The sequence below is a fragment of the Molothrus ater genome, chromosome 5, assembly GCF_012460135.2.
Source record: "Molothrus ater isolate BHLD 08-10-18 breed brown headed cowbird chromosome 5, BPBGC_Mater_1.1, whole genome shotgun sequence".
Classification (NCBI taxonomy): Eukaryota; Metazoa; Chordata; class Aves; order Passeriformes; family Icteridae; genus Molothrus; species Molothrus ater.
Window position 1 is genome coordinate 1,985,771 of NC_050482.2, and position 13,708 is coordinate 1,999,478.

General features: G+C 35.3%; 1 protein-coding gene across 1 annotated transcript in view; it reads left to right on the plus strand.

The window, feature by feature from the left end:
- Positions 1-13,708, plus strand: part of LRGUK (leucine rich repeats and guanylate kinase domain containing) — a 57,996-nt gene that overhangs the window by 35,916 nt on the left and 8,372 nt on the right. Inside the window, exons 15-17 of the mRNA XM_036401777.1 lie at positions 1,557-1,664; positions 11,958-12,016; positions 13,672-13,708. The exon at positions 13,672-13,708 is cut by the window's right edge and continues 59 nt beyond it. Coding sequence (XP_036257670.1) covers positions 1,557-1,664; positions 11,958-12,016; positions 13,672-13,708 — 204 coding nt within the window. The remainder of the gene's footprint in view (positions 1-1,556; positions 1,665-11,957; positions 12,017-13,671) is intronic.

A 13,708-nucleotide genomic window follows, 5' to 3' on the forward strand; every position in this document is an offset into this window, starting at 1 on the left:
ATTATTATAATAAATTATAATAAATTATTATAATAGTTATTATAAATTATCTTTTAACCCAATAACCAACCACCCGTGCCCAGGCAGTGAGCAGGGTGGACATGTACCTCCAGGTCTGCCAGGACTGTCCTGGCTACTTCGATGCCGTCATCAACATGGGTCAGTTAATTGCTGATTGCCTCTGGGATAATTAGGAACTCAGTTTATCTTCTTTTTGCTGAAGTTGGGATTAACAACAAGATGATATTTCTTGTTTGCACTCAGATGTTTATTAGAACTTATCTATATTTCAGCCTCACAAACCCTGAGGTCTGCAGCACTTCAATAACAAACTCAAAATGGAGCCCCAAAATGGAGCCCCATCTCTCTCTCTCTCTCTCCACAAGACCTTTTAAACTGTCCAATTAAGAAATTAAACCTAAATAATTTTTACTTTTAACCCAATAACCAACCACCATGCCCTGAAATGTGGACTTTTTAATCCAATGGCACAAAACCACCCAAACCCATGGAGAAGAAGGAAAAGAAGAAGGAGCAGCCCAAAACCCAAAAACCTCCATCTTGTGTTATATTTAATACTGTATTGGGACTCAGATGTTTATTCTTCCTTATTTATGTCACAGTCTCACAAACCCTGTGCTCTGCAGCACTTCACTCCAACAACAAAAAGTGGAGGCCATCTCTCTTTCTACAAGGCCTTTTAAACTGTCCAATTAAGAAATGACACCTCAATTATTTTCACCCAATTATAACAAATTATGATGATAATTATAGTAAATAATTATAATAATTATTATAAGTTATCTTTTAACCCAATAACCAACCACCCATGCCCTGCAATGGGGACTTTTTAATCCAATGGCACAAAACCACCCAAACCCATGGAGGAGAAGGTGAAGAAGAAGGAGCAGCCCTGCCCCCAAACCTGCATCTTGCTTTATATCTATTCCTGTATTCTAAACCCTTAAACTCTAAGTTTTCACCCCATGTGGTATCACACACTCCTGTCCAAACTGCACACCCACAATCCCAGTTCCACCATTCCATTCTGGAAGCTTCTCCAGGCCTCAGGGCAGTGCAGGGTTCTCCTGGGGGTCACAGAAATCTCCAATTCCCAGCAGGTGGGAGAATCCTTTCTGGAAAGAATCCCTCTGTAACTCATTCCTTTCGTAGAGTTTTGGTGTTCACCACCTTAAACCACAGCACCAGGGTGTAAATATTGCAAATTTGTAAATGTGGCACACAGAGCTCGCAATTTAAATATGGCCTAAAGAAATGAACCAACAGGAAAACATTTAGGAGAGTGCAGAGCCTGAATTTCAGCTTTTTTTCAATGTGTTTTTTTCAACTTCAAACCTTTATGAAGACGAAGGTTTTTCTCCCCAGGAGACATTAAAAATGTGTTTCTGTCACAAACATATTTCTGTATTTTCTGGCTAAGCTAAAAACATATTTCTGTGTCAAACCCGTGTGATTTGTGTCTTTGCACTGATGAAAAGTTGGTTTTTATTCCGTTTCCTTTCTCTCTGCCATGAAATGCTTTTCCCTCTCTGCAGATGACCTGGAGAAGGCACTCACAGATCTCAGTCTGGTTGTCAAGGTCTACCTGGGCATGGAGCCTCCTAACGTTCTGGAGAACTTTGAAGGCCTCTGGGGCAGGACAGGTAAAGTGCTTTCATCAGCAGGATATTCCTATTTATTGGTAATTAATTGATTTCTAATTTATTGGTAATTGATTAATGGAAATCTGTAAATGATGCAGCCTGGAACCTCCACGAGCTGCTCTGCAATGGCTCTCCCAGGCTGGTTCCTCCTGAGGATGGTTTGGGGCTCAGGTGGGGTTTCCAACTCTCCTGAAGATGTTTTTTTGGGGGGGCTCAGATGGAGTTTCCTGATTCCTTTGGTGGTTTTGGGCTCTGGGTGTTTTCCTGACGCTATTTTGGGCTCAGGTGGAGCTTCCAGCTCTCCTGAGGATGGTTTTGGGCTCTGGATGGTCTCCTGACTATTCTGGGCTCAGATGCAGTTTCATGACTCTCTTTTGGGCTCAAATGCAGTTTCCTTACCCATCTGAGGATGGATTTGGGCTCAGATGGAGTTTCCAACTCTCCTGAGGACGGTTTTGGGCTCTGCATGTTTTCCTGACCCTCTTTTGGGGCTCTGGATGGAGTTTCCTGACTCCTCTGAAGGTTTTGGGCTCTGCATGGTCTCCTGACTATTTTGGGCTCAGATGGAGTTTCCTGGCCCATCTGAGGATGGTTTTGGGCTCTGGATGGAGTTTCCTGACTCCTCTGAAGGTTTTGGCCTCTGGATGGAGTTTCCAACTCTCCTGAGGATGGATTTGGGCTCTGGATGGAGTTTCCTGACTCCTCTGTGGATGATTTTGGGCTCAGATGGAGTTTCCAACTCTCCTGAGGATGGTTTTGAGTTCAGATGGAGTTTCTTGACTCCTCTGAAGGTTTTGGGCTCAGATGGAGTTTCCTGACTCCTTTGGGGATGGTTTTGGGCTCTGGATGTTTTCCTGACCCTTTTTTGGGCTACGGAGTTTCCTGGCTCTCCTGAGGATGGTTTTGGGTTCAGATGGAGTTTCCTGACTCCTCTGAAGGTTTTGGGCTCAGATGGAGTTTCCTGACTCCTCTGAGGATGGACTTGGGATCTGGATGGTCTCCTGACCCTTTTTCGAGCTCAGATGGAATTTCCTGACTCCTTTGAGGATTGTTTTGGCCTCAGATGGCGTTTCCAACTCTCTTGAGAATGTTTTTTGGCTCATATGGAGTTTCCTGATGCTTTTTGGGCTCAGATGGAGTTTCCTGACTCTCCTGAGGATGGTTTTGGGCTCAGATGGAGTTTCCGGATGCTTTTTGGGCTCAGATGGAGTTTCCTGACTCCTCTGAAGGTTTTGGGCTCAGATGGAGTTTCCTGGCCCATCTGAGGATGGATTTGGGCTCAGGATGTCCCATTCCAGGTAAATCCCAAGCGAGGGGTGCTCATGGCTGACCTTTGTGCCTCCCAAACTCGAGCAGCAAGGAACTGCGATGGCACCAGGACCTCCCCTTGCTCTTCCCCAGGATGGCACAAAGAGCAGGAAAATCGGGATAATGAGATGGGAAAACAACTTCAAAATCCACTCCCAGGGCTTTTGGGGTGACCCCAAATGATCCGTGGTGTCTCTGGGAAGATTTTTAACCCCTGAATGGCCGAGGCTGGAGCCTTCCAGCTGATCCAGGAGCTTGCTCTCATTCCTAAATTAACACAGCAAAAACAAACAAAAAACAAACTCATAAATTTATTCAGTTGTGGAAATTCCTAAATTAACACAGCAAAAACAAAGCAAAACCAAATTCCTAAATTTATTAAATAAATTCAATCATGTAAATTCCTAAATTAGCATAGCAAAAACAAACCAAAACCAAATTCCTAAATTTCTTCAATGATGGAAATTGCTAAATTAGCACAGCAAAAATGAACAAAAACCGAATTCCTAAATTTATTCAATTATGGAAATTCCTAAATCGACACGGCAAAAATAAACAAAAAACAAATTCCTAAATTTATTACTTTTATTAAATTATGTAAATTTCAAAATTAACGCAGCAAAAGCAAACAAAAAACAAATTCCTAAATTTATTAAATGATGGAAATTCCTAAATCAACACAGCAAAAATAAACCAAAAACAAATCCCTAAATTTATTAAATTATGTAAATTCCTAAATCGACACAGCAAAAACAAACCAAAAAACAAATTCCTAAATTTATTACTTTTATTAAATTATGTAAATTTCAAAATTAACACAGCAAAAACAAACAAAAACAAATTCCTAAATTTATTCAATTATGTAAATTCCTAAATTAACACAGCAAAACCAAACCAAAAACAAATTCATTACATTTATTGAATTAGCTAAATTCCTAAATTAACACAGCAAAAACAAACAAAAGCCAAATTCCTAAATTTATTAAATCATGGAAATTTCTAAATTAGCACAGCAAAAACGAACAAAAACCACATTCCTAAATTTATTAAATTATGGAAATTCTTAAATTAACACAGTGAAAGTGAACAAAAATCAAATTCCTACATTTACTTAATTTATTAAATCATGTAAATTCCTGAATTAACACAGCAAAAATGAACAAACCCCAAATTCCTACATTTATTAAATAAATTAAATCATGGAAATTTCTAAATTACCACAGCAAAAACAAACCCCAAAACCCCCACACTTTCAGGCAGATCAATTCCTTGATCCTGCAGCCACAGAATTGGCTCCAGGAGAGAAAGGGAGGGAGAAGAACTTTACTGGAATAAAACAAAAATAAATAACCAAGAAGGACATTTTGGTAACAAGAAGATCTGCAAGATGAGTTAAAAAGAAGCTCATCTTTAGGATTTTTTTTTTCCCTGTGACTCCAGGAATTTCCATCGCTTTGGATTTGCTTCCATTTTGGATGCATTGGAACAGGATCTGTTCCCTCAGGAGCACAGAGCCAATACCCACAGCCTGGGGAAGGCTGCAAATAAAAGCAGCTGGGAAAAAAAGGGCAAAACGTCTGAAATTTGTAATAAAGGACAGTGCAATATTCATCAGTTGATAATTTCGTGTCATTTTGGATCCTGCAAGAATGAATGGTATTAATTTCCCAATGGACACAGGAGAAGCTTCTGTACACATTGCGGCTTCTCAGAGCTACAGCAGTGAGGGCTTGGCTGAAAAATCTTATTTAGCTTTAAATGAAGTAGATTTTATTTTAATTTCCAGAACTTCCACGCTCATCTGAAATGAAAAAGGTGATTTCCTTGCCTTATTTGCTATAATATTGTATTTTCTTGCCTTAAAAACTCTGGGGACGTTTTGTCTCGAAGGCAACAAACCCTAGGGAGATTATTAGAAAAGAAGAGAAAAGCCTGAGGATTAAAAAGAAAAGATTTTTGTATAATCCTGGTCTTTTTGGAGATAGATTCAAGTATCTGAAGCTCCTTTAAAGGACTTTTTATCCCTCAGCAGCTCTTGCAGAGAGTCACTTGTCACTACAGAATCTTCATTAACACGGCGAGATTTTGGCAATTCTGCTGCTCCTAAAGTAACTTTTAAATTTACTGCACGCCATTAAATTCCCCCAGAGCCCCATTTATAGGGGTTTAAATAAATTTAAAGAGATCCTCTCTTCTCATGGACTGTGGGAAATAATTTATTTTCCAAACCTTGCCCCAAGGTTGTCTTTAAAAGGGAGGTTTTTAGTGAGAAGATTGCTTGTGGGAGATTATGAGAGGTTTATAACTCTTTTTTTTTTTTTTCTTTGGTTAATGAACTTCTGGACAAGATCTTTTGCTGGTGTACAGTAAAAAAAAATATCCAGGGAGAAAATAGATAAGTTCTTTTAAAAAAAAATTTTAATAGCAGAATTAGAGCAATTTTTGGAGCTGATAATGCTTTGAACTTCCATTGGAAGCTTTTATCTATGGGATAAAAGTGATCCCAGTGATTGGAAACTGTTAAAATCCTGGAATGGTTGGGGTTGGGAGGGAATTTAAAGCCAATCCAGGTCCAGCCCTGACTCCTTCCACTATCCCAGGGTGCTCCAAGCTGGCCTTGGACACTTCCAGGGATGAGGAATCCACAATTTCCCTGGAAAACCAGAGCACTCAGAGGAAAGAATGCCAAACAAAAATATTTTTAATTATTATTTCTATGGTTTAAATCAATATTTAGTGTGATTTTATACACAGGCTCCTAGTTTATCCTAGTTTACAGATTTTTTTTTTCAATTTTGAAATAATTTTATTATTCTAAATCATTTTGGTTTTAAAAACAGAGTTGTATGGAGGGGACCTTAAAGCCCAGCCAGTTATTTTTTTCCCAATTTGGAAATAATTTTAATTATTCAAAATCATTTTGGTTTTAAAAGCTGAACTGTGTGGAGCCACCTTAAAGGCCAGGTTTCTCCAGCCCTGTGGTGGTTTTGTGGGAGTTATTTACAGAAGTGATATAAATTTTCTGAGTACTGAAAAGCTGTGTACACTTTTGTGCAAAACACCTGTGAAAGAGGAAAGAAACTGGAGAACTGGCTGAAAATTCAGGGTTTGTTTCTTCACATTGTCCTTAAGAAAGAAAAGTTCGTAGGGGGAGGAAAAGCGTCCTAAAGGTTTTGGTTTGATTCTTATCACTTTTTTTCCTTTTAGTAACTGCTGATAAATTTCTCTTGATGACTTTTGAAACTTTTAAGCCTGGTTTACCTTTCCTATTTCTTATTTCCTATTTCTTATTTCCTATTTCCTATCCCTGCCTCCCAACAGGAAGCAGGTGAGCACATCCTAGTGAGTGTTCTGGTGATTAACCAACACTGAACCCACCACACTCATTAGCGCTCATTAATGGGGAAATCTCAAATTAGCCAAACCAAAACTGCTGAATATGAGAGAGAGAATACAAACAACTCCATCTCCAGAAGATTTCAAACTGGTTTTATTCCAGCATTCATGCTTTTTATACATTCTTACACAAATCATCAGTTTGCACTTTACTCATGGGTCACAAGAGACAAACAAGGTGCTCATTGGAACAGGCAGTTGCAGTTTCTCTGATTTATCCTTCTTTCTGTCTTGGTTCCTGTGTCAATGACCTGGGGAGGAAATTCTTTCAGGGGTAAACGTGGATCCTCTTATCAAACGTGGATCCTGTTATCAAGCATAGATCCTCCTATCAAACATGGATCTTCTTATCAAACATGGATCTTCTTCTTATCAAACATGGATCCTCTTCTTATCAAACATGGATTCTCTTATCAAACATGGATCCCCTTATCAAGCATGGATCCTCTTCTCAAACATGGATCCTCTTCTCAAACATGGATCTCCACTCAAACATGGATCCTCCTCTCAAACATGGATCCTCCCATCAAACATGGATCCTTTTCTTATCAAACATGGATCCTCTTATCAAACATGGATCCTCTTATCAAACATGGATCCTCTTCTTATCAAGCATGGATCCTCTTATCAAGCATGATCCTCCTATCAAACATGGATCCTTTTCTTATCAAACATGGATCCTCTAATCAAACATGGATCCTCTTCTTATCAAACATGGATCCCCTTCTCAAACATGGATCCTCCTCATATCAAACATGGATCCTCTTACCAAACATGGATCCTCTTCATATCAAACATAGATCCTCTTATCAAACATGGATCCTCTTCTTATCAAACATGGATCCCCTTCTCAAACATGGATCCTCCTATCAAACATGGATTCTCTTCTTATCAAGCATGGATCCTCTTATCAAACATGGATCCTCCTCTCAAACATGGATCCTCTTATCAAACATGGATCCTCTTCTTGTCAAACATGGATCCTCTTATCAAACATGGATCCTCTTATCAAAAATGAATCCTCTCCTTATCAAACATGGATCTCCTTATCAAGCATGGATCCTCTTATCCACATGGATCCTATCAAACATGGATCCTGTAATCAAACACAGATCCTCTTCTCAAACATGGATCCTCTTCTCAAACATGGATCCTCTTCTCAAACATGGATCCTCTTATCAAACACAGATCCTCTTATCAAACATGGATCCTCTTATCAAACACGGATCCTCCTCTCAAACATGGATCCTCTTATCAAACATGGATCCTCTTATCAAACACAGATCCTCCTCTCAAACATGGATCCTCTTATCAAACATGGATCCTCTTATCAAACACAGATCCTCCTCTCAAACATGGATCCTCTTATCAAACATGGATCCTCTTATCAAAAATGGATCCTCTTCTTCTCAAACATGGATCCTGTTATCAAACACAGATCCTCTTATCAAACATGGATCCCCTTATCAAACGCGGATTCTCTTATCAAACACGGATCCTCCTCTCAAACATGGATCCTCCTATCAAACATGGATCCTCCTCTCAAACATGGATCCTCTTATCAAACACGGATCCTCCTCTAAAACATGGATCCTCTTATCAAACATGGATCCTCTTATCAAAAATGAATCCTCTCCTTATCAAACATGGATCTCCTTATCAAGCATGGATCCTCTTATCCACATGGATCCTATCAAACATGGATCCTGTAATCAAACACATATCTTCTTATCAAACACAGATCCCCTTATCAAACATGGATCCCCTTATCAAACATGGATCCTCTTATCAAACATGGATCCTCTTCTTCTCAAACATGGATCCTCTTATCAAACATGGATCCTCTTATCAAACATGGATCCTCTTATCAAACACAGATCCTCCTCTCAAACATGGATCCTCTTATCAAACGCGGATCCTCTTCCCAACCTTCTCTCTGGCTCACAGAAGTGGCTCTGAAACCTCTTCCACACAAAACCGCCCCCAATCCAAGGTGGCCTTGGCCACTCGCAGGGGTGGAGAATGGAAATGGAAATGTTCCTCCTGTTAGTGTAGAGAAGGTTTTTCCTGAGGATTGTCTTTCCCACGCCAGGTTCCTGGAATCAGATCATCCCAGAGGAAATGCCGGTTCCATCCTACGGGGACCTCTTGCACATTTCCGCCAAAAACCGTCCCAGAGACCTCCTGGAAATGCTGACTGCAACCCCAGGCTCTGTGGTAAGGAGCAGTTCCTGTCACCTCAGGAACCTCTGGAGTTTGACCCAAACCTTTTCCAGCTTCCAGGGAAAAAAAATGTTCTGTGTTCTCGGTCCCCTTCCGATTTCAACAATATCTCCCAGTTTTCCTGAACCGTGGAATGGTTTGGGTTGGAAGGGACCTCAAAGATCATCCAGTGACACCTGCAGGAATTCCTGCTGGGCACATTCCCCAAAAAAAAGGTGAAGGAGCTGAGATTGGAAGTTTTGGAGCTGAAGGATTTGGTGGAATAAATAATCCCAAAACTGGGACAATTTAAGGGGAGGAGACTCAGCCGTTCAAAAGCTCCTAAAATATCTATTTTGGTTATTATGGTGATTTTTAAGGAATGTTATAAAACACAAAAAAGGGAATTTAAAGCCAAAACCCACAGAATCTCTCCAAGAGTGGAAGGAAAACTCCTCCAGCTGCAAAATTCCAGGGGTTGGGGCATTTCCAGTGGAAGTGGGGAATTCCTCTGGAATTCCTGCAGGGAACATTCCCAAAAAAAGGTGAGGGAACTGAGATTGGAAGTTTTGGAGCTGAGGGATTTGATGGAATAAATAATCCCAAAAATGGGACAATTTAAGGGGAGGAGACTCAGCCCTTCAACAGCTCCTCCAAATATCTCTGGGTTTTATTTTGGTTATTTTGGGTATTTTTAAGGGATGTTAGAGAACACAAAAAAGGGAATTTAAAGCCAAAAACCACAAAACATGAAAATTTAAGGGAAAATTTAAGGGCTTTTAAGCCCTTCAAAAGCTCCTCAAAATATCTATTTTGGTTATTTTGGGTATTTTTAAATGATGTGATAAAAGACAAAAAGGGGGAATTTAAAGCCAAAACCCACAAAATCTTCCCAATAGAAGAAGGAAAATCCTTGGTTTTTTTAGCCCTGGCTGGATTGAAGGTGTAGAACTTCTCTGTTCTTACTTTTTATACATTAATTACATTTATATAATTATATTAATAATTATATTAATAAAAGCTAAATGATATAAATGATGTACATTGATATCATTATAACTTAGATAATGAATTCCAGCCAGAGAAAATGGCTGGCACAGGGGAGGAGCTCCAAGGAATCACATTCTTATTTCTAGATTTGATTTATTTCTATTTATTTATTTATTTTAGATTTTTATTTCTCTGTGTTAACCCAGATGCCTCTTAGGCCAAATGAAATGGGGAAAAAAAATCAAAATATTTTTAATATTTCAGCCTTAAAGCCAAATTTTCCAGCTGTTACATTTGGGACTCGAAATTGGGAATTTTCCATGAACAAAATAAGAATCTGATTCCTTACTTGGGATAAATAATGAAGTAATTCACAGTTGTAATGCAAATATTTTATTTCTATTTATGTGAATATTTTATTGCTATTTATTTCTATTTATGTGACTATTGTATTTCTATGTATTTCTATTTATGTGAATATTTTATTTCTATTTGTTTCTATTTATGTGAATATTTTATTTATATTTATTTTTATTTATGTGACTATTGTATTTCTATTTATGTGAATATTTTATTTCCATTTATGCGAATATTTTATTTCTATTTATTTCTATTTATGTGAATATTTTATTTGTATTTATTTCTATTTGTATGACTATTGTATTTCTATTTATGTGACTATGGTATCTCTATTTCTTTCATTTCTATTTCTGTGACTATTTTATTTCTATTTATTTTATTCATATTTATTGAGCAGTTTCATTTGCTTTGTCTTAGCCCATTAAATTGACATTAATTGATTTTATATATATATATAATTTTATTATATATTTTATATATAATTTTATCTTTATTGATTTCTAAATATATATTTATTTTATTTCTATTTATGCCAAAGCAGGATGGAATTTTTTATATATGTATATACATATATTAAAATTTCAATTTTATTTATATTTATTTATAAATATGTATTTATTTCTATTTCTATTTATGTGACTATTTTATTTCTATTTATGTGACTATTTTATTTGTATTTATTTTATTCCTATTTATTGAGCAGTTTCATTTGCTTTATCTTAGCCCATTAAATTGACATTAATTGATAAATTAATAATTGATATCAGTGGTATCAGCTGATACCAAAGCAGGATGAAATTTTAATATATTTATATAGATATATTTATTTATTTATTTTATTTATATTGATTTACAAATATATATTTATTTTATTTCCATTTATGTGAATATTTCATTTCTATTTATTTCTATTTATGTGAATATTTTATTTCTATTTATTTCTATTTCTATTTCTGTGACTATTTTATTTTTATTTATTTTATTTATTGAGCAGTTGAACTGTGCTCTGTCTCAGCCCATGACATTAATTAATAAATTGATAATTAATAATTGATATCTGTGGGATCAGCTGATACCAAAGCAGGAAGGAATTTTTAATATAATTATATATTTTTTTAAACTTATTCTATTTATATTGATTTATAAATTTATATTTATTTTATTTCTATTTACATGACTATTTTTTTCCATCTATTTTATTTCCATTTATCAAGCAGTTTCATTTGCTCTCTCAGCCCGACATTAAATTCATTAATTGATAATTAATTAATAATTGATAGCAGGAAATTCCTTCTTTCACACAATTAAGGTTGGAAAGTCCCCCAAGATCATGGTCACCACTCAATCCTCATTTTTTCCCATTTTTTCCACTTTTTTCACCTTTTTTTCACTTTTTTTTTCACTTTTTTTTCACTTTTTTTCCACTTTTTTCCACTATTTTTTTCATTTTTTTCACCTTTTTTTCACTTTTTTCACTTTTTTTTACTTTTTTCACTTTTTTCACCCTTTTTTCACTTTTTTCCCACTTTTTTCCACTTTTTTCCACTTTTTTTTTCACTTTTTTCACTTTTTTCACTTTTTTCCACTTTTTTCACTTTTTTCACTTTTTTCACTTTTTTCACATTTTTCACTTTTTTCACTTTTTTCATTTTTTCCCACCTTTTTTTTACCTTTTTTCACCTTTTTTTTCTTTTTTTTTCCACCTTTTTTCACTTTTTTCACTTTTTTTTTCACTTTTTTTTCACTTTTTTTCACCTTTTCTTAAAATTCTTTTCCCCTGTTTTTCACTTTTTTTCACTTCAAAAAAAAAATTAAAAAATAATTTAAAATAAATTATTTTTATTTTTATTTCTGCACCTCCATTTATTATTTCTGCACCTCATTAATCCCAACCCAACCCTGCTGTTTCCCCAGGATATTTCAATTTACACCCCTGGAATTTTAGCAGGAGAGAGGAGAGGACCCAAAACATTAAAAAAGCCAGAAATAATTGAAAATTATTGTATAAAATTGTCTTTTTTCCTTTCTTTTCCCCAGGAAGAGGCCTCGCTCCGGAGACGATTCTCTGCAGCTCGGCAGGTGCTGCTGTCCCACAGGTAAAACCAGGAAAATCCCCATTTATTCCAGTTTATTCCAATTTAATTCCAATTTCTTCCAATTTATTCCCATTTATTCCAATTTAATTCCAATTTATTCCAATTTATTCCAATTTAATCCCAATTTATTTCCAATTTATTTCCAATTTATTCCAATTTAATTCCAATTTAATCCCAATTTATTCCCATTTATTCCAATTTATTCCAATTTAATCCAAATTTATTCCAATTTAATTCCAATTTAATTGCAATTTATTTCCAATTTATTTCCAATTTATTCCAATTTAATTCCAATTTAATCCCAATTTATTCCAATTTAATTCCAAGTTTATTCCAATTTCATTCCAATTTAATTCCAATTTAATTCAAATTTATTCCAATTTATTCCAATTTTATTCCAAGAATTACATCAATATTTAAATCAAGATTTAAATCAAGAATTAAATTGGAATTAAGTCAGAAATTAATCAGAATTAAATCAAGAGTTAAATCACGAATTAAATCAGAACTAAATCAGGCTTAAATTGGGATTAAATCAGGTTTAAATCAAGACTTTAATCAGAATTAAATCAGAATTAAATCAAGAGTTAAATCAATAATTAAATCAAGAATTAAGAATCAAATCAAGAATTAAATCAGAATTAAGTCAGAAATTAATCAGAATTAAATCAAGAATTAAATCAGAACTAAATAAAGAACTAAATCAGGATTAAATCAGGTTTAAATCAAGAGTTAAATCAAGGATTAAATCAAGATTTAAATCAAGAATTAAATCAAGAATTAAATAAAGAATTAAGAATTCAATCAATAATTAAATCAGAAGTAAATAATTTCCAATTATTTATTCTTAATTCCTGATTATTATTATTTCTGATAATAATTATATTATATTATTTTATAATATATTTTAATATATAATATTATATTATTTTATTTAATATTTTAATATTAATTCTATTCCTTCTGATAACAATTTCTGATTATTATTATTATTCTACTTGGGCTGTGATAAATAAATAAAAAATCTCAATTTTTGATGAAACTCAGCCCATTTGGGCTGTGCTAAAGAGATGAAAAAATGTAAATTTTTCATTAACTTTACTCCACTTGGGCTGTGATAAATTAAAAAATTTCTCAATTTCTGATTGACCTCACCCCAGTTAGGCCATGTTAAATTAAAAAAAAAAAAATCTCAATTTCTGATTGACCTCACCCCACTTGAGCTATGCTAAATAAATTCTTAAAATTCTCAATTATTGATTAAATTCACCCTTCTTGGGCCGTGCTAAATAAATTTTTAAAAAATCTCAATTTTTGATTAAACTCACCCCACTTGAGCTATGCTAAATAAAAACCAAAATTAAATAAATCTCAATGTCTGACAAACCTCAGCCCTCTTGGGCTGTGTTAAATGGAAGAAATTCTCAATTTTTCATTGACCTCACCCCACTCGGGCTGCGCTAAATAGAAAAAAATCTCAAATTTTGATTAAATTCAACCTGCTCGGGCTGTGTTCAATAAAAAAAATTTAAAAATCTCAATTTTAGGTTAAATTGACCCATTTGGGCTGAGCTGACTCAATCAAAATCTCCATTTCCTCTGCGCTCGCTGCCCCTCGTGCCCCGGGTCCGTAATTTGGGGTTTGGTGCTTGCAGGGCCCTGGACCCCGAGTGCGAGGCCTCGCTGCAGCTG